Source organism: Leopardus geoffroyi, chromosome A1 (assembly GCF_018350155.1).
Source record: "Leopardus geoffroyi isolate Oge1 chromosome A1, O.geoffroyi_Oge1_pat1.0, whole genome shotgun sequence".
In the NCBI taxonomy this organism is placed as follows: Eukaryota; Metazoa; Chordata; class Mammalia; order Carnivora; family Felidae; genus Leopardus; species Leopardus geoffroyi.
The window spans coordinates 114,706,445-114,728,097 of NC_059326.1; the positions used below are offsets into that span (position 1 = coordinate 114,706,445).

General features: G+C 41.1%; 2 protein-coding genes and 2 non-coding genes across 4 annotated transcripts in view; 1 reads left to right on the top strand and 3 right to left on the bottom strand.

The window, feature by feature from the left end:
* Nucleotides 1-476: 476 nt before the first annotated feature.
* Nucleotides 477-18,090, bottom strand: HSPA9 (heat shock protein family A (Hsp70) member 9). Its single transcript, XM_045445254.1, has 17 exons — nucleotides 17,981-18,090; nucleotides 16,614-16,672; nucleotides 16,239-16,326; nucleotides 15,180-15,361; nucleotides 13,883-14,007; nucleotides 12,994-13,067; nucleotides 12,797-12,903; nucleotides 11,984-12,146; nucleotides 11,413-11,505; nucleotides 6,865-7,074; nucleotides 5,337-5,564; nucleotides 4,354-4,458; nucleotides 3,641-3,758; nucleotides 2,910-3,004; nucleotides 2,515-2,607; nucleotides 2,079-2,219; nucleotides 477-1,763 (listed from the first exon to the last, which is right to left on the bottom strand). Exons 1-17 carry the CDS (start codon nucleotides 18,059-18,061, stop codon nucleotides 1,686-1,688), a joined length of 2,040 nt encoding a protein of 679 aa, XP_045301210.1. The 5' UTR covers nucleotides 18,062-18,090; the 3' UTR covers nucleotides 477-1,685.
* LOC123582054 lies at nucleotides 4,764-4,832 on the bottom strand. The gene has a single exon (XR_006704169.1). It is a non-coding gene; the product is annotated as a small nucleolar RNA SNORD63 (small nucleolar RNA).
* On the bottom strand, nucleotides 6,385-6,459 carry LOC123582052. Its single transcript, XR_006704167.1, has one exon. It is a non-coding gene; the product is annotated as a small nucleolar RNA SNORD63 (small nucleolar RNA).
* A 344-nt stretch (nucleotides 18,091-18,434) lies between the features above and the next one.
* The window catches only part of CTNNA1 (catenin alpha 1), a 320,760-nt gene continuing 317,541 nt past the window's right edge, over nucleotides 18,435-21,653 (top strand). Inside the window, exon 1 of the mRNA XM_045445207.1 lies at nucleotides 18,435-18,599. Within this exon, the coding sequence (XP_045301163.1) occupies nucleotides 18,539-18,599 (61 nt within the window). The 5' untranslated portion in view covers nucleotides 18,435-18,538. The remainder of the gene's footprint in view (nucleotides 18,600-21,653) is intronic.

A 21,653-nucleotide genomic window follows, 5' to 3' on the forward strand; every position in this document is an offset into this window, starting at 1 on the left:
ACTGCTCTAGGTGTTCAATATACAAGGGGTAGCTGAGGCAGTGTCTTTTCAAGCACTGCTTTAACCTGATGCCAAGAATAAATCTTTTAATAAAAAGCCACTAGTTCTCGGGGCGCCTGGGTGGCGCAGTCGGTTAAGCGTCCGACTTCAGCCAGGTCACGATCTCGCGGTCCGTGAGTTCGAGCCCCGCGTCAGGCTCTGGGCTGATGGCTCAGAGCCTGGAACCTGTTTCCGATTCTGTGTCTCCCTCTCTCTCTGCCCCTCCCCCGTTCATGCTCTGTCTCTCTCTGTCCCAAAAATAAATAAACGTTGAAAAAAAAAAAAAAAAAAAGCCACTAGTTCTTAAGCAGTGCTTTAGAAGTCCTTGAGGGGCTTAGTATCACAGATTAGGAGACTCCAGAAGCATTCAGTGGGCAAGGGCTGACAAAGGTGCTGAGTATCTTCCAATATGCCATAAAACAATCCTTCACAAAGAATTAATATAATCCCATAAGGTTCCCAAGTATTCATGTAGCTGAAAACTTGAGCCTAGAATTTATTTTTCAAATGAATCCCCAGAAGTGTTTACATGGGTGTTAGGAACACTTAATTTTCCAGGAATGTAGTGGTTGTATAAACAATCTACATTAGAACATCATGTTGACTTAAGTATACACGAAATTCACTTCTAGATAATCACAAAATAAAAGGAGGTATTACACCTGATGAGGTCTAAGCCCATGTTCTTGACTGACATTCCTTTGGGCATGGTAGAGGGCAGTAATACATGAAAGGAGGGGGGAGTCTGCTGGAAGACCACTGGATAGGAAATGAATCTTAACACTAATCAGTTCCTGATGTTATCAATCCACTGAAATCCTAGGGCTTACTATTGGACATGCTTCTTGCAACCTGAAAATAGTAGCCCTAGTTTCGATGCTAGACAAAAAGATTGTTGAATGGCTTTAGGTCAGGGAATTGGGAAATACGATTCATGTCCTTTTCCTGAAGCTAAATCTCAGAACCTCACTTCTCATAAATAAGAGATCAAGATGCTTTTCATTTATTTTTTAAAATCCATAGTGGATCAAAAAAGCAATCAAGGATACAGGTGCCAGACACAGGCCAGAAGGTAGCTAGAAAAGTATGCCTTAGGAAAGTTAGGGAGCCCTATTACTACCTTTTTTAAAGCTGCACCTAACATCTATTTTCCCATTGATCTACCTTCTCCTGCCCTACCTCCCAACATGGCACAGCTGGCTTGCCTTGCAAGGCCTCAGTTGAAGAATCCCTCATACACATAGGCTGGTTTAGCAGTTTCAACTGACTGGAAGGATCTCATCCCCATATGGTCTGAGAGGGCATTCCAGCTTTATGGGTAAGTACCTTCTTTATTGAGATGGTTTCACCTCTTGAAAATATGGCTACTAAAGCACAAAACAAGAGTGTTTTTATAATGATCAGTAAATCATCTTCCCCTCCCTTTACATGCAGTTGAAAATTAACTAGGGACAGAGTACTGTGAACTTTGTATGGTTGGAATTCTCATTAAATGATCATTAGCTAATGGTTGCTGAATTTACATATTAAGGAAATTATATATAGAATACTGCAAAAACACAGTAAAAGACTGAAATTTGCCCATTTCTGCTCAGGAAGTTTCTTCACTCCCAAGCGTCATAATTTGACTCCAAAGTTTATTGGTATTACTGTTTCTCCTCCTTTTGATCTTCCTTTTGTTCCCCAGTGCCAGAACTTCCAGAGCCTTCTCGCTCAGATGCCATCTGTTAAGAAAATATTGGAGAGCAACTCATTTAAAGTGGACAGTTTGCTCTTTGATGAACTAAAAAAGGGGGCATATCCTGCCTATTCTACTCTCCCTCCCTTCTTGTACTCTATTGATGGTTTCTGTGAGTCCCTCCCTTTGACTGCCATCACCGCCCCCTCCCAAAGCAGAGTCAAGAAAGCCAGAGTATTTCCAACTCCAATACTCCCAGTTCTATAAACGGCCATGTAGAGTGCCACCAGTGGCAGTAATTAACAGCAGTTCTATTAACATGAAGTTAGGCACAAATTCACTCAACAAAATGTCCTTGTACCTTTTTGTATGCCATTTCGAAGAGCTTCAGTGATGCTTGCTGAAGGGAAGATGCTGCCTGCCTTATGTTTTCTCCTGTTTCACTGTCTTTTCGAGCCAGAAGTTCCCTCATTTTGGAAATCTCTTCTTTTAGCTTGTTGCACTTAAAAACAAAACCAAACTCTTTCTCTGGGTTTCTTATCCCATTTTATGTAGAATAATACTCAGAAACATTAAAAAACAAATTTCTATCCTTGACAGAACTCCTCTTTAAAAGTGTATCTCAATTTCCTTATTTATCAAATGGCCCCAACTGAAGTCTGTGTGGAAAATGTGAATAAAAAGCCTGAGAAACAAAAATACCACTAGATTCCTATCAAGATTCACACAGAAAAACAAACTTCATTGACACTGGTGATAATGCCTAACTTCTTGAACTATTTTAAGAGAGGACTCACTTCATCAGCAGGCAACTGGTCCTTGAATTCTTCCATTTTTGTTTCTGTGTCATGAATGATTCCTTCAGCCATATTAACTGCTTCAACTCGTTCCTAGGAGAAATTATAAATTTAGTATGAAGACTTCCCAACCAACCAGTTAGAACATGCTGATACATAATTACAGAATAAAGACAAATTACTGTGGTCTGAAGTAGTCTAGGATGTTTGTAAGTGATTTTATCTTATTGTATAACAAAAATTTTGATGTGGAAATGAGAGTAAGAAAAGCATTCCACACAAAAGTTAGGAACAAAAAGAGAGCAAGGACAGATTCAAAGACAGACTAGAAAATCAACAATACATGTCCAAACTCCCACTTTCGCCTCCCAGTTGCAGAGGCAGAAAATAGTTACCTTCTTTCGTCGGTCTTCCTCAGCATACTTTTCTGCATTTTTAACCATATTTTCAATATCATCTTTGCTTAACCCACCAGAAGACTGGATCACAACTAGAATGAAATAAAAGCATCTTGTTACTTCCCAGATAAAATTATCTGCCTCTTTCTCTGTATTAAGAAAAAGAACACTCCTGGGGCACCTAATGGTTCAGCTGGTTAAGCACCCGACTCTTGATTTCCAATCAGGTCATAATGGAACAATTCATGACCTCGAGCCTCATGTCAGGCTCTGCACATTGGAACTTGCACTCTCTCTCTCTCAAATAAACTTAAAAAACAACAACAAAACCCCACCAAAACTTAAAAAAAAAATATTCCCATTCAGAGTAGCCAATCTTAATGTATGATGATGAAGTATTATGTATATATATTACAAATAAGAGAAATACTGTTGTCCTATAACAAACAGAAGGAAACCAAGGATCTGAAATCCACAAAGACCATTTGTTCTGCCTGCCTACCAAAACTTCAGCAATCCAGAAGCCCAGTGCTTGCCCATTTGTGGTAATAAATACATCTGTTAATGTGAATCTGATGACCAAGGAGAAAAGGGGCAAAAAGGACTCATTGCCTCCCCCAATCCCCCCGAGGCTGGGGGAAAACATACGCACAATCTAGAAGGTCTAGTTCTCAGAGGAACTTCAAGGTCCCTTGTCTCTTTAGAGTCTGATAAATAAGAACACTTACTCTGCTGCTCACGTCCTGTACCCTTATCTTTGGCTGAAACATGTACAATCCCATTGGCATCAATGTCAAATGTAACTTCAATCTGAGGGACTCCACGAGGGGCTGGGGGAATTCCAATCTAAAATAGAGAAATATGCAGCATTAAGTTCCTCTCACAAGAGGTCCAGTGCCCTATTTCCAAACCTATATATACAGTCTCTGGGTAAAGTAACTTGTTCCTGGGAGCAACAAACAATACTTCAAATGTATAAAACACACATTTATAAATAAGAATAGTAGTTTCATTACTACCTGAAAGAACCAGGGCTTAAGACAGTGAAGTTGGCTACAGCAAGTAACCATAATGACCGTGTATACCTAAGGGACACGCTGAATGAGAGGAAAACTGTCCATCATTGTTCACTAAGAACCAATAAACAATGCTCACTAGGAGCCAATATCAAATGCCTTAAATTAATAATTGGGGAATTTTTCCTAACTAACATTCTATTTCCCTAGCTCTTATATTTATCAACTTCCTAAGGCATCAGGAACAAGCAAAACTTTCAGGAAAAACTGAAGCCATGGGTATCCAGTTGCAAAATTCATCTGTACACTGAACTAAGGTAACACAGACAAGGTCCCTGTGTTTTAGTTTTGGTAATGTTATTAAGAATTATAATTTAGTCCAAGTTTATAGAAAAAGCAAAGTACTCAGGATTCCTGATACCTACCAAAGTAAACTGTCCAAGAAGTTTGTTGTCTCCAGCCATCTCTCTCTCACCCTGACACACTTTAATCTCCACTTGAGTCTGACCATCAGCAGCTGTAGAAAACACCTGAGAGAGAAAAAAACTCTGGGTTGGCAGTCTGTTTAGGCTACTCCCCTTAGAAAAGTGCAAGCCAAAGAAAGAAATTCCCATCTCAACACTTAAGAATCCCATGTTCAGAACAAAGGCTTTTGTTTTTGCAGGGGAATAGGATTAGTACAGCCAAAGGGTATACAGTAGCTATTGTTTCAGCTAAGCAAATGCACTAAACAAAGATGCAGCATTAGCAAAGGCGTCCTCAAAAGGAGCTAAAGAAAATGAGATGTTGAAACATGCTCATTTGAGCAAACAGGTCAGAGACATGACATGTATTTTATGCTCAGTCACAGGAAGTCACCACATAGTTTTCTTCAGAATGATGTATTGGCAATACATCACTGAACAAATAGCAACAGCCATTAGCTATAACAGCTTTTCAGAAAAACAAATTGGGAAAGTCAGTAAACAATTCTGAATCTAAGACTAAGCAAGCCATTGTCCAGATAGCCCTGGCTTGGTATCTCAGCATCTCCATCATTCACCCATAAGATAAGCACCCTCCCCTAATCTTGGCCAGGCCATTCTTTTTATTGCCTTTGAGAACAGAAGAAAACAAGGAAATTAGTCCCAGAACGATGAAGCTCCTCTTGGAAAGTTATTTTAATACGGTGAAGGACACCACTGATACCTTCCCTAAAATTACTGCTAGCTGACAGGTAAGGAGAACATATTCAGGAACCAACAAAAAAAGAGAACAAAAACCAAGATTCTTAGCACCCACATTCACCTAGTATGGACTCAAAAACAAAAAGCAAAATGTCCTAGGAAAAACTAAAAAAAGTGGGTATAATCATGTCCCTCACAGAACCTATATTCTCTGTGACAACAGAGGGGTAGGTGACTCTTACCTGGCTTTTCTTGGTTGGAATAGTGGTGTTTCTGTTGATAAGTTTGGTAAAAACACCTCCCAGAGTCTCAATACCCAGAGACAGGGGAGTGACATCCAGGAGCAGCACATCTGTGACATCACCAGCTAACACACCTCCCTGAATGGCAGCTCCAATGGCCACAGCCTCATCAGGATTGACTGCTTTGCTTGGGGCTCGGCCAAAGAGATCTTGTACAGTCTGCTGAACCTAAGCCACCAAGAAAAAAGAACCCGTCACCCACTACCAAGGGCAGCTACCCTTGGGAAGGGTAAAAGAGCACATGTGTCCCAAGACCACAACAAATCTCAGGATATGCTGCTTCAGATCCAAGAATGTTCACTCACGTTACTATTTCATATTTGAGTTCTTCTTAATGACCTCAGTGTGTCAAATACGGGCAACACTCATATCCTTTACTTGAGCATCAGTCATAGCCCTTTTTAAAAATTGTTTTTTTTAGACAGCTCGACCAGGGTAGAGGAGCAGAGAGAGAATCTCAAGCAGGCTCCATGCTCAGCGTGGAGTATGAGGCGGGGCTCAATCCCACGACACTGGGATCATAACCTGAGCTGTAATCAAGAGACGCAAAACGGACTGAGCCACCCACGCGCCCCATTTAGTCCTTTTAAATTTGAGAAGGAGCTGCGTAACTTGTATTACTGGGTTTCCTATACGACATATTAAATTAGAAATACAGGCTGCAAGACATCAAGACTTAGATATAGTTCAATTCCCCTTCTACAGATCAACTAAAAACCACCTTAAAAGAGCAGTGCTAATTCAATAATTCAACATTGTTGCTAATGTGAGGCATGTTCTTCTCTCCAGCTTATTTTACTAATGTTAGAAAAAAGTGCTACTTAAACAGCATCTGGGGTAATTTGTTAACATAAAGATATTTTCCTGGTCCAAAGCCTCCATTTTTTTCTCCATGTTTACTCTGTGCAGATTTTCCTAAGCCCATGAACTCCAAAGGAAATTACTATTCTATTCAAGCTATACAGCAAAAATGACACCTTCAACAGGTTGTGCTCAGTCATTAGTTTTCCACACACTTATCTTATCAGAATGATGTGTTGATAAGTAATATGCATCATTGCACAAATCTCTGTTGAGGTGATGCAGTTAGAAACCCAAAATATTATGCTGTAAACACATGTATCCAAAACTGCATGTAGAGACTAGATAGTACCAAGGTTTTAAGCTATCTCTGATCTCCAACTTTGAGAAATACTTGGTTTATAAAAATATCGCAAGAATGAAGTTCAGGATCTTCCATGCTACCACCCAAAGACATTTTGCCCTTCCTGATCCTTTTTCTGAAACCCTTTTAAAAAGAGATCACAAAAGACTTCTAGCGAGGGCATAAATTGCGTTCAAAGATCCCTTCAGGTCACTGTGGCAGAAAGGCCATGTACTCATGTTCCTACACAAATCATCTATCCAGAGAAAACATTATGTGCTTGCCCTCTCTGCTTTCCATGCCAAGGATTCCATGGGTCCATACCTTGGGCATCCTAGTCATGCCACCAACAAGAATCACTTCTCCTATGTCACTCTTGCTGACTTCTGCATCTTGCATGGCTTTTTGACATGGGGCAATTGTCCTCTTGATTAGATCCGTAACAATCCCTTCAAATTGAGCCCGGGTCAGCTTCATATTCAAATGCTTGGGTCCAGAAGCATCCATTGTAAGATATGGCAAATTGATGTCGGTCTGCAAAGGTAGCGGGAAAGCAATACTGGTGACATTTCTTTGTTACTTCAATTAAAATAAGACCATACCCTCACGAGGAAGACTTTGAAAACTATAGAGAGAGTAGACCCACTTTGAAGGAACAGCCACAAACACAACGACTCTTTAAGATTCAACTCCTGCTCAGGTCATGATCTCAGAGTTCAGGAGGTCGAGCCCTGCGCCTGGCTCTGTGCCTGGGATTCTCTCACTGCCCCTTGCTCATTTACACCACCCCTCCTTTTCAAAATTAAAAAGATTCAACCTATGATCTTCCCAGAGGCAAAAATTTTAGAATCTGTTATCAACAATGAAGAATGAAATAGTGGGACACCTCAATGGCTGAGTCGGTTAAGTATCTATGACCCTTAACTTTGGCTAAGGTCGTAATCTCACAGTTTGTGGGTTCGAGCCCCATGCTGGCCTCTGTACTGACAGTGTGGAGCCTGCTTGAGATTCTCTCTGACCCTCCCCTGCTCACGCTTTCTCTCGCTCTCAAAATAAACTTAAAAATGTACACACACAAAAAGTAAGTCAAAAGCATGCTCTGAACCAAATAACTTGCCTCAAGCCAAGGCTTTCTAAGTTTCAGGAAGATGGTAAGGAAGCTACAGAAATACTAAAGATACCTACACCAGGATTGACTTTACTGCCATCACATTCATGGAAAGCAGCAAACGCTGCTATAGCCATACCATAATAAAGGTATCCTAATAGGGCCTACATTCAGACTAACCAAACTCCTCACTCAACATGCTAAAACACGTCTCAACGTGGACCCTCAGGAACAAAATTGTACCTCCCCTCCAATTTGACATCAAAGCAAGGCTGAAGCAAGGCTGGCAGGAAACAGACTGAAAGGGAGCAAACCCATTACCATCTCTCATCAGGTAAACTACTTTTGGCATTTAAATGCTTAATAAATAGTGAACGAGTTAACACATCTTTTGTAGGAACAGTGCTGAGTATTGCTTTAAAGAACACCATCCATCACTTCTCAGCCTTTTGGCTAAGATCAAGTGTAAAGAACACCACCGACGATTTCCTTCTTTCTTTGCAACATTATTAATAAACTAAATCAAAAACAATTAAATTATCTAAAGGGGGCACCTGGATGGCTCAGTTGGTTAAGCATCTGACTTCAGCTCAGGTCATGGTCTCAGCGTTCATGAGTTCCAGCCCCACATCAGGTGAGCTAGAGCCCTGCTTCGGGATTCTCTCTCTCTCTGCCCCTCACTCACTTGTGCTTTCTCAAAACAAAAAAAAACAACCAAGCAAACTTTAAACCAATGAAATCCAACAGAACTTTCTGTGGCAATGGAAATGTTCTGTATTTGTGGTGTTCAATTCAGCAGCCACTAGCCACGTATGGCTCAGCATTTGAAATACAGGCAATACAACTGAGGAATGCAATTTTAAATTTTTATTTAATTGTAAAAGCCCACACATGGACATTGTATCAATGCAATTCTATATGCTGTATGTTAATCACAATCTGAACAATTCCAGGACTCTCAATCCTCAAAACCCAGTTTGTCACTAAGCTTTGTCGCTTCTCAAATTCAACACTACCTCTATTTCACTCCAGTCCAAGTCCTTCCTCTCACCACCACCTGACCATGTGCTACAGCCTCCCAATGTTCTCCCACTTCCACTCAGGCTACCTCTGCTACAGGACCCCTCCTGACCCCAAACAAATTTCCACTCCACCTCTGCCCGAGCACTTTTCACAAACCCATATCTGGCCATGTTACTGCCCTTAATTTAGGTTTTCACTAGGGTGCCTGGGTGGCTCAGTAGGCGGATGATACGACTCTTGATCTTGGGGTTGTGGGTTTGAGCCCCACGTTGGGTGTAGGCACTTAAAAAAAAAAAAAAAAAGTTTTCACTGGTTTATATTCCCTATTCTCAGAATAGACCCAGATCCCAAATCTATCAAGCCTCTACCCTCATGTTCTGCACTTACCCTGCCTATCTGCTCTTCGAACACACCAGCCTTTTCTCAGAGCCTCATACTTACTTGTCCTAGTATCTTTTCCTGATCCAACTCATCTCACCGAGCACTCCTTGTGAGGTCAAACACCTCTGTCAGCTTTCTCTTACAATTAGAAACCAAACTTTGTTTTTTTACCACATTAGTAACTTACTATAGAATACTATTTATAACATGTCCTAAACACGTTTCAATTTAGTAATCCTCACAAATCAAAGAGAGAAACTGGCACTATTATTCTCATTTTGTAGGTAAGAAAACAGAAATGTTAAACAATTTACCTAAGGCCACAGATAGTAAGTGATGAAATAGGACTTGAATCCCAGCAGTCTGCCTAGGGAGCCACTCTTAACCTATCACATTACTTCTGGTTTGACTGTTGTTAATCTCATGTCCTAATTAATACCTATCTCTCCACACCACACTGTAAAGCCACAGAGGTAATGCTTCTAGGAATTTATTCTGGAGATTTACAATTACACATGCACAAATATTAATATACAAGAATGCTGAACAAACTTTGTTGTAATATCAAAATGCTGGAAAACAATCCAAACTCTACCAGTAAGATACAGTCACAGTAAAAACCAACTTCACCCTCCACAAATTGTCAACTCCTGGGACGAATTTTAAGCTATCTTCTGGCATCCCATAGTTCAATTCTAATCCTAACCATTGTATGTTGCAAAGTTCTGCCACTCTGTATGATGGCAGGGATAAAGTAACACCATTCATAACTCTTGTATAACTCGTCATAGCTACTTTAAAAAACATTTTTTTTTTTTTTCAACGTTTATTTATTTTTGGGACAGAGAGAGACAGAGCATGAACGGGGGAGGGGCAGAGAGAGAGGGAGACACAGAATCGGAAACAGGCTCCAGGCTCTGAGCCATCAGCCCAGAGCCCGACGCGGGGCTCGAACTCACGGACCGCGAGATCGTGACCTGGCTGAAGTCGGACGCTTAACCGACTGCGCCACCCAGGCGCCCCTAAAAAACATTTTTTTAAGGGGCACTTGAGTGGCTCAGTCAGTTGTGTCCAAGTGTTGATTTTGGCTCAGGTCATGATCTTGTGGTTCTTGAGTATGAGCCTTTTATCGGGCTCTGCTCTGAAAGAAGCCTGCTTGGGATTCTCTCTCTGCCCCTCCCCTGCTTGCACTCTCTCAAAACAAATTGAAAGAAAAAAAATTTTTTTAACGTTAAAAAAAAAAAAAAAAAAAAATCCAGGTTCAAAAGAAAAAAACCCAAAAAACAAAAACCAAGTTTTTCCACATTGGATCACTCAGTACGGGTGATCAAATCATCAACTCAAGGAGTGACATGCCCCGCTTTCCTGCTGCCACTTGAGAAACCAGAAACAAATTTGCCTTTCAACTTGTAAGTCTGACCAAAAACTACCATGCTTCATATAGTTCTATTATTAATGCCTAAGGCAAAGTTGAAGCTTCACCTCTCAGAACTGGAGCAACACAGCCTAACACTTAAACAGATGCTGAGCAACTCTAATGCTAACAGAAAGAAATGTGCCCAAGTGTATATACCCCAGCCTTCAGCCAGGTTTCATAGCTCACTTTCTGGATTGCTGATCCAAATAATTAAATGAGACAATTAGAGACTCACACAAAGACATGTCTTAAGACATTAGCAATTATGAGAGAAACCTATTATTTCTAGGCTAGTGATTCCCATTTTGCACACTACTAAGTCTAGATTTTAAAATCAGAATCTTGGGGTGCCTGGGTGGCTCAGGTGGTTAAACATCCGACTTTGGCTCAGGTAATTATCTCACAGTATGTGAATTCAAGCCCTACATCAGGCTCTGCGCTGACAGCTTGGAGCCTGGAGCCTGCTTCAGATTCTGTGTCTCCCTCTTTCTCTCTCTGCTCCTCCCATGCTTGTGTTCTGTGTTTCTCTCTCAAAAATCAGTATGTCAAAAATAATTTTTTTTAAATCAGTATCTTTAGGGGTACATGAGTAGTTCAGTAGGTTGAGTGTCCCACTTAGGCTTAGGTTGTATCTCATGGCTCATGGGTTTAAGCCCTGCATCTCATGATTTTGAGATCGATCCCATGTCGAGCTCTGCACTGAGTGTGGAGCCTGCATGGGATTCTTTCTCTCCCCCTCCTGTGCTTGTGTACTAAGAATAAACTTCTAAGAAAAACCAAAACCAAAACAAAACAAAAATACACTGTTCCTTTGTTCATGGACAGGCTTTTACTGCCACCTAGAAAACTAGAAAAGATTAGATAGAAATTGCACCAACAATATGCTATTCAAATAAACTAAGGCTGGAAACATTAAGACTGTTGGGACTCATCCACATCCCACCTGCACAGATGAGGAGAGTTCACACTTAGCCTTCTCAGCAGCTTCCCGAACCCTCTGAAGTGCCATGTTGTCTTTGGTCAAATCAACCCCCGTCTACAAAATGAAAACACGTAATACTAACGTTAATGAGGTGACGAATGCTATTTAGATTACAACGATAAGGTTTGATAACTTAAAGTAAAGCCCTGTCTTTATAAATAAACATGAACCACTCACTGCCCTTAAAAATCTGTAGGAAAAAGAAATCTTATTCTTCAAATTGTGTCTGGAGCCAGAGGGCTGATCTAATCTTAGTTCTTTCGAGCCATTGGGTTCTGGATCCAAATAGGAGTGCCCAGAATTCCTCTTCCAGTATTATACAGAGTACCATACCCTCTTCAACCTGTTGTGGATTCCCAAGCTAAAGCTACAACAGCCAGAATGGTTCAGTCTACCCGTGAAACTGAAACGCAATTCTTTCAGTGCTGTTCCATGTTCTAGTAAGGGCAAAAAATCATAAAGCAAATAGTCATCTGAATAAAGAAATTCTCACCATCCCAATGTCTACATATGAACTATACTGGTAACCAACCTCTCTCTTGAACTCCCTCACAATGTGTCGTAGCAAGGCCTGGTCAAAGTCTTCACCACCTAAGAACGTGTCTCCATTGGTAGACTTCACCTCAAACACTCCTTTCTGAATTTCCAGGATAGAAATATCAAAAGTTCCACCACCTAAATCATATACAGCAATTCTAGAAAGACAAAAGAGGTGGTCTTAAGGGAGAACACCTATCACTAGGGTATAAATTTCAACAACCAAAGGAACATAAACCTGATCATTTTCCCTGTGGTATAGTTAATTATAAAATTGGATAACTGCCTAAGTGACAGGTATATGAACATGTGGCACGAATAGCTAACTGTAAAATATAGAGTTGAAATACATTTTAAAACTGGGGTGCCTGGGTGGCTGGGTTAAGCGTCCGACTTTGGCTCAAGTCATGATCTCAGGGTCTGTGAGTTCAAGCCCCGCGATGGACTCTGTGCTGACAGCTCAGAGCCTGGAGCCTGCTTCAGATTTTGTGTCTCCCTCTCTTTCTGTTCCTTCCCCGCTCCTGGGCACTCTCAAAAAACATAAACATTAAAAAAATAAAGCAAAATTGACGATATTCAATCACTTTTCCCCTAAAGTAGGCTCCATGCCCAGTGTTGGGCTTAAACTCACACCCCCAAGATCAAGAGTCGCATGCCCAACCAAATGGTCCAGCCAGACATTCCCAAAACCATACTTTTGAACAAATACTTGCCAATATTCATGCTAAGGGGGGAAAAATGATCACAGCCCAGTACTTCCATAGGTGAAGTCCCACAAACCTAGGTGGAGTTTACTGCACAAACTTACATTTTGTCTTCTGATTTGTCTAGACCATAAGCCAGAGCAGCAGCTGTAGGTTCATTAATTACCCGAAGCACGTTTAGTCCAGATATCTGGCCAGCATCTTTAGTGGCCTAAAAAAAAAAGAAAAAAGCATTTTCCACCTTGTGTCCTAAATATCATCAATATAGTCTTGATATTTTCAGAAAGTCAAACGAACTCACCTGTCTCTGGGAGTCATTGAAATAAGCTGGAACTGTGATCACAGCATTTTTTGCTGTATGCCCCAAGTAATTTTCTAGAAAAGAATCAAAAAATGAAATACATTCATGACATTCTGTCCTATGAAACAGGTAAAAGAATTACTAATGTAGGGGCGCCTGGGTGGTTCAGTCGGCTGAGCGTCCAACTTCGGCTCAGGTCATGGTCTCGCGGTTCATGAGTTCGAGCCCCACGTCAGGCTCTGTGCTGACAGCTCAGAGCCTGGAGCCTGTTTCGGATTCTTTGTCTCCCTCTCTCTCTGCCCCTCCCCTCCCTGCTCACGCTCTGTCTCTCCTTCTCTCTCAAAAATAAACATTAAAAAACAATTAAAAATAATAATAAAAAAAAGAATTACTAATGTAGCCTAACAACCTGGGTCGTCATCCTGGAGCCACAGACAGCGCTCATCAGTTTTTTTCTGCATGTGACCTAACACAGAGAAACCCTGTAGGAAAATGCTCCAATTAAATCAATGGTTGAAAACCCAAGATCTCACCTTTAACATTATAGTGAAGGTTCAGCAGCTATAACGACCTATTCTTAGACTTAAAATAGCCACGAATTTCTCCAAATACGAAGTTTTACCAAGAGAGCCAAAAGGTTAATATGTAGTCTTTCAGCTTTCAATACAGAACACCACTCCTCTATATTGGAGAAGATAAATAAGCCCTGTTAGGAAAACTTTGAGGACAAATTCAGTATGTAGGGAAAATGTGAAGAGTAACAAAGTTTTGCCAATCCTAGGTTTTCTGCATAATATTCACCCCAGACGCACACAAGGGACACTGGAGTATATAAGTTAGGAACCATCCAGTTCTTCAAACTTGACAGATAGGAACCAAACCTTCTCACCTGCAGTCTCTTTCATTTTCATCAACACAAATGCTCCAATCTGACTTGGAGAATAGAGTTTTCCGTGAGCTTCGACCCAGGCATCTCCATTGGAGGCACGGACAATTTTAAAGGGCACATTTTTACTGAAAGACACAAAAATTTTATTTGATAAAAATGTGCCAGTGCAACCTACCATGACAAGGCTACCATATACCATGAATGTCCATCTTTCATCCCAAGAGATCCATGGCCAAAAAATGACGACTTAAGAAATCCATTTAATGAAAACGTTTAGAAAGCAATCATTAACATCTAAAAACATCCTGGTTACACCTGAAGATTCTTTCCACCAAACTAAAGATTTGTGCCCCTGCTTTGGAAATTATTAAGAGTTACCAATGACCCAGCAAGTCCATTACTAGGAATCTACCAAGAAAAAAAGAAATGAAAACATATCCTTACAAAAACCTGTACATGAATTTATAACAGTATTCTTTATTCTTTTCAGTAATCTCCACACCCAAGATAGAGCTTGAACCCACAATCCCAAGATCAAGAGTTGCATGCTCTTCTGAGTCAGCTGGGTACCCCTATGGTAGTATTCTTAATAGCCCTCAAATGCTCATTAACTGACAAACAAAATGCTGTATACAACTGACCCTTAAGAGAGGTTCTAACTCCACCAGTCCACTTATATGTGGATATTTTTGTACCTATATAAAGTATTATAAACATAGTTCCTCTTCCTTGTGATTTTTCTCTAATGTACTTTGTTGTAATATGATATATAATATACACAACACACAAAATGAGTGTTAATTAACTCCTTATGTCATCAGTAAGGCTCTGGTCAACAGTAGGCTTTTAGTCGCTAAGTTTCTGGGAAGTCAGAAGTTATACACAGATGTTCAACTGTATAAAAGGTTGGCACCACTATCTCCTGTGTTGTTCAAGGATCAACTGTATGTTCATACAAGTTGACGGCCATGAAAAGGAATAAAGCAGGGATAGGTGTCTTAGCACGGAAAGACTCTGAAAACAGCTGATTGGCACATGATGTGGCCTTATGAATTTAACACCAATTTACATGGTCCAAAAAAGACTAGCCAAATCTTCGTGTCACATCAATACATGGAAAAGACCTAATATGTCAAGGCAGAAGCTAATGTTTTTGAAGGAGGTATCCTTGCAGTAGGGCAGGACATGCCTCTAGGGACAATATGTACAATTACTAAGGTCAGATGCTCCAAGGATTTTGCTGAAACCATTCCTATGTGTGGCTTCTGGAAATAACTATGCTTTTCCTATTACTTACATGTCTTTCTGTACTTCAGGGTCATCATATCGCCGGCCAATGAGACGCTTGGTGGCATAGAATGTGTTGTTTGGGTTGGTGACAGCCTGTCGCTTGGCTGGCATGCCAACAAGTCGCTCACCATCTGCTGTAAAGGCCACAACTGAAGGGGTGGTTCTGGCACCTTCAGCATTCTCTAGCACCTAAAACTCCCAAAGCAAGACAAAGAATGAGGTTCTAGTCACCACCACTTTTTTTTTTTTTTTTTATCAATCATTTAAAGACACAAAACTGCTGCCAAATCACAAAACAAACGTTCAAGTACAGCACTAATAACCATGCTTTTCTGCTCTGTGAATGCTGATATAGCAAGTACCTACTACTGGAGACAGATGTAGATGTTTAAAGTATTTTTAGTCCTTCACTTTGAAACAAGTTACAACTAAAAACAAAAAAATGGAAAGATAATATAAATCACACCTTTCATACTAAGATATTGAAACCAGATCATCCTTCTTTCCATATGGGGGAATTAAATCTACTTCTAAATTTTTTTGTGCTGGTTACAAGTTTCATGCATTGGTAAAAGAAACTGCCAAGAAACCATTCAGAAATCCCAACTCTAAATCTTGAGAAGAACCCAGTGGGAATAAACTGTTTTGTGAACTAAGGAGGTCCTTCAGGGGAACAACCTCTACCATAGCAAGAGCTTCTAAGATGCAGCCTATGTGTTATGTGGAGCTTCACTTGCTTCTAGACTCTTCCTGTACCTCTAACCATGGTTCAACTGACTTACAGAAATGTAGGACTCTGATTACAGAAATAATTAACAACGCAAGTCATACCAATTGGTGCTAATAGTAACTTAATAGTCTTTATACTAGGACACATTTAAATCCTGATAAGTCAAATCCATTCACTTTACAGCACATTGCAAGTAAGCATAAAAGTTCACCTCAAAACAATCTTAAGAACTTAAATGCAGCTTTTAAAATAACCCTTATCTAAGCCACAGGGCAGAGAAAGCCAGATAGACTACTGACTACTAATATACGATCCAGAACTTCCAATAGTGCTCACCTTTGCTTGTTTACCTTCCATAACTGCCACACAAGAGTTGGTAGTGCCCAAATCAATACCAACAACTGCTCCCTTGATTGCTTCTGATCTGCAACACATATAAAATAATGCTAAGGTTATTTTTACCATAATAGTGGTTTCCAGAATGGTTGCAAAAATAAATAATACTTGATATTGTGGGAAAAATGGCATACTACAGAATCGTTCCAATTTTAGTGTATGTGCTGCCGAAGCGAGCACGGCACACTACAGAATCTATAAATTAAAGCAGAAACATCACTTTTTTCTCAGTGTAAGAGTTAGTCACAAATTTAGAGACCATCACTGTAGGGTTTAACATTTATTATCTCTTACAGAAAATGAAGTTAGACTTACGCATAGTCCCGCCTTAAAACAATTCTAAAAGCCTCATGACTAAGGCCATTCCAGCCATCCTAAAAAAAAAAAAAAAAATCAACCAACATGAAAACCAGAGTCTGTTCCCATTATTCTTCTGAAGAACACGAAGTTTCATTCTGGTAACAGGATATGTAAAACAAATGTAAAACAAGATCTTACGTATAAGAGATACTGTGCCACTTAAACACCAAACAAATTTAATCAAGTATGAAATTTCCAAAGGACCCAGGAGAAAAAAGTACACATAAAATTGTCCTGAATTACATTGTAACAGGGTTCCTCAATCTTGGCCCTATGGATTTCTGAACCAAATCTGTTGTGGGGCACTGTTCTGTTTACTGTAGGACTTTTAGCAGCGTCCTGTGCCTCTCCTGCTAGAAGCCAGGAGGTTCCCCAAGGTGTAACAAATTATCTCCAGATATTACCAAATATACCCTCAGGAGGCAAAACTGTTCCTGGTTGAGAATCACCAGTACAAAACACTATTCAGATATTTCTTAATTTCACTGTCAGCAGCAGTGTACAGGTACCAAAGCCCCACGTAGGTGTGTATTGTAGCTCCAGATTTAAATCATTCAGAAACATTTCCAGAGTTTGCCAAGCAAATGATTTAAGGGGACTAGGACTGGCAATCTTGGACAGTCAGTTTAGAGAAAAAAATTCAGAAGTTGCCTTCAACCAGAATCAAATCTGATCTCAGGATACTTCCAAGTCTTCTTTTTAACCCCATGCTGAGTGCAGAGACACAGTTCCCGCTCTCCAAAGATATGTTTGGATAATGAGCAACCACTCCATTGTTGGTACGTGGAAATAACAAATAGTACAACCAACCGTACGCCAAAGACTCTTAGAGAACTACATACAAATGTTCCTAAGCAAGAAAATCTGCACCTAACTTCGGATTTACTGAGATGGCTTTTCATCCTCCTTTTCATGATAACGGGGTCCTTGCACACGCTGTATTTTAGAGAAGGCGAACACTCGTCCTTCGACTTGTGTATGTAAGTAATGGCTAAAATATCGGTTCCCTCCCAACTAAAATCGCGTCCCTCGCCCCAAAGGCCAAACCCGTCCAATCAGCAAGTGAACGGGCCGTCAGGACCACTACCCGTTACTTCCTAGGATAAAACTATTCTCTCGCAAGAGGAGTGACTCAGCAGAGCCCGAGACATGGAAGGAGAAAACCCTGAGTTAGGCCCTGAATCCGTAACAGAGATTACTCAAGGCCAGTTACCTTCTCCCCATCCTGATCTCTGCTGCACAATTCTGTCCCCGAACGGCTAGGCCTGCCGTAGCAGGTCAAGGCCGTGAGCCCCCCCGGAGGAGGCCCAGCAGTCCCTCACCTTGTGGCGGGCGGCTGTGGGGCCCCGGGAGACCGCGGCGCCGACGAGACGAGCTGCTGCGGCCCGGCTGGCACTTATCATGGCGACTAGATGGTGGAAGTACGAAGCAGCAAATGCGCTCGGACGGCCGGGGCAGCGCGGCGCAGTAGTGGTAGCGCTTCTGGAAACCTCCAACCACGTGGGGTGGGGGGTGGGGGCTAGTTGCTGACGCCTAGAGGACCACTCTTCCGCTGAAGCGTCGCCCGGGTTGCCTGACCAGAGAGTATGGGACGCCTGCTCCCTGAGTTAGAGCACATGGCTAATACGCATCGCAGCATGATGGTTGGAAAAAGCATGACCTTTCGTTCCGGCTGCAGCAGGTTTGGGCTCAGTAAGTGGCGAGAGGGCTAAGAGAGGTTTAAAGGCAGCACTTTGGGCAGCCCCGGTCCTCGAAAACAGGAAAGACTCAAGGTCACACGGATAAATTGCGAACCGATTACAGAGGCCTTGCGTCAGTTGCGTGAGAGGAGGAGCCTGCTGCGCCTGCGCAGCTAGCATCCTGCCGCACGCCTAAGGCGCATGTGCGCAGGGCGTGGTGGAAACCGAGGTACTACAGCACTCATTGGATGCTTCAGCGCACGTGAGTTCGGCTCAGCTTATATCCCGGGGCGAGCGCGGGCGCGTGCACCATCCGCTAGGGTGGTAGTTTTCCGCACTCTAATTTTTTGAGTAACGGCGCCATCTTATCCTGGGGGTTTGTTCATTGAAAATCTGTGGCTCAGAGCAGATTTGTTGGTTTGCTCCGTCTGTTGTTCGTCTTTTGGTTACCTGTTGGCCGTCATTTGAACTACACCTGGATGTGCAGATCTCAAATTCATGCCGTTTACCACGGGGATCTCTGGTTTTGAGCTACTAACGCAGCTTTTCGTTCAGAGAATTGGGTTGAATTGAGCTAATTATCGTTCAGACCCTCAAAATAAAAAAAATACTTGACCTTAGGTTCTTTGCCTGCGCCCCCGTCCCGCCCTCCCCTCGCCGCCTCTGCTGTGCTAGGCCTCACTGAAGCTCCTCAATCCCGTCTCAAACCTGCTGGTTTCCAGGAACAGAAACTGTGGGCTCTGTAACGAGATGTCAGTGGCCACTGCACCGTGATCAGTTTCAGTTTTGCAAAGAGGTAGGAGTCTGATGAAACAAACAGGTACTGGAGTGCCTACCATGTGTCAAACACTGTTTTAAGTGGTGGAAATATAGTGAAAGCAAAACGTGAATTCACTAATGAGTTGACAGTGTCCTTGATTTTGAAGATGAAGCAACTTGGCTTTTAAGTCCTATTTCGAAGGAGGTGCTTTCCTCTTAGGCTATCACAGTTGTGTGAGGAATTGTGAAGGAAATGTCGGGGAAGTTTGGGAGAGAAAGAAGATAACTAAAGAGTGTACATTGTGAGGAGGATGGAAGTGGGAGTGAGAAACAGAAAAGGCAAACATAACATTGGTCATAACAGATGAAACATTGTAATAAAAGTCACACTCTTATCTAAGTCTTAACTTATTTTTTAATTGTTACTAGTCTGCTTAATACTCTCATTTCTCTGGTTTTTTTTAATTCCCTGAGAGGTAGACTTTTGACCCCTGTTGGTAGGGATTTGTATTCTAAAACAATATACTGATGGAAAAGAATGTAGATGATGTGGAAAATGCTGGGGTTTGGAGCCAACGCCCAAGAGAGAGTTATTGAGATGTTTTCGGTGCATAAAGTTTTTATCAAAGCACAGGGACAGGACTCGTGGGCAGAAAGAGCTGCACTGGTGTTGTGAAGGGTGACTGATGATATACTTGGGAGTTGGGGAAAGCAAAGACCAGGGAAGTTTCCAAAAGGATTTTTGTGTGCTAAAGATTCACAGGATCCTGGAGGCCCAGCTATCGTCAAGCTAAGATTGCTTTTCTCTCTAGTAAAGCATTAAGACAGTTGGGAGTTCCTGGAGGAATGTCATATTCTGCCTGTTGCAAATATTTGCCGGTGAGCTGCGGGTTAGAAGGAAACTTAATTTTATCTACATTTCTTTCTGGTTTTGTTCCCCACATCAGTAGAGGGGAAGGAGGAATGGTATTAAACATTGAAACAAAGTAGTAATTGATAATTTTGCATCTTTGTGTTGTGTACGTCGGGGAGGGAAGCGTTCAAGTGCAATAATTGGAGTAACTATAGTCTCCTCTTCTTTTATCAACTGGTTCTCTTAAGAGTTTGTTGTTGTTATTGTTGTTGTTGCATATTTTCACAAAGTATTAATCAAAAGAATCCTGGAATCAAATGGTGTTATCTTTAGAGTGTCTGAGACAATGTTACTGTGGATGATAGAGGTTCCTGGTGGTTTCCCCAAGAGCCTGGCAAATATTTTCCATGACCACAAGGGGGATGTGGTAAGCTCTAGATACTCAAAGCTAGAGCCTGAGAATGGGGCTGTATTGTATTTGCCAGTGTGAAGGACAGGTTTCTGGACTGCTTGCAAATTAACATGGCCTATAGCCTGAAGGCTTGAAGAAATGAGCCTGAGTCTAAAAAGAAATAGGATGCAAATGAGTAAGAATGGACAGTTAGATCCACAGCCAGGTGATATAATTCTTCACCATACAGCACAGTACTGTATTTCATTTCTCTGCTGTCATCTCAGTGTCACACAGGAAAGTGAAAGGAGCCAGTACACGAGTTGCATGTGGGTAAATGTTTCCCAGACAGAACAGGCAGCTGTCCCAATACCTGTGCATACTATATTTTAAATTATATTCTAATTAGTATGATTAAGGGTTTTTTTTTTTTTTTGGCATATTTGAAGATTGAAAACTAGTTTCAATTGTTAAGTATTTAACTCCCAGCAGTTAATAGGAATTGTTATTAGATAGTAATCACTAATACTTGTTAACTGTTTACTTAAATGCCACATATTGTCCTAAATGCTTTATATACATTGTCTAATGAAGGCTTACCACAGTGGTTTTAAGTAGAATACTATCAATATTCCCATTTTGCGTGTGGAAACTAGGGTTTAGAATGGTTGATGTGTTATATGGCTCACATAACGACTGATTGGTAAAGTCAGAATTTGAAGCTCGATTATCTGACTCCAGAACGTATGTTGCTTCCCACTAGGCCCTGCTGCCGAAATGGGCCTCATCTTTTACCTCCACATACATGCAGAAGTTCAATTTTATAATATCAGGCTAATCCAGTATTAACAACAGTTATTTTAGTCAGTGGAATAAAAGAGTTTGAAATATTTTTTTAAAATTTTGTGTAGTTAAGATTGCAGAACAAACTGTAAAGTACAATCTATAATAGAACTCATAGAATCAAGTTTATATTTTTAAAGCAAAATGTCTTTAAATTGGTGACTTAGATGATGTTTTATTCACTTTTCCCAAAGACGAATATCCTGCTGTGGCACCTTCCATCTTGATGAAATAAAAATGTGGCATACTTTTGTCACTTTTGTTCTCCTTGTCACTTTTGTCAGTTTTGGAATTTTTTTCACTTTTGTTCTCCTTGGAATTTTTCATGTACCTGTAGCAGGTCTCAGGAGCCAGTTTGCACTTCTCCATGCTGGCATTAGCTACACTATATTGGAGCATATTACACGGTGTCACTCCATTCAAGTTTGATTCAACAGAACTTGCCCCAGTGAAGCGTAGGAAGTATTATG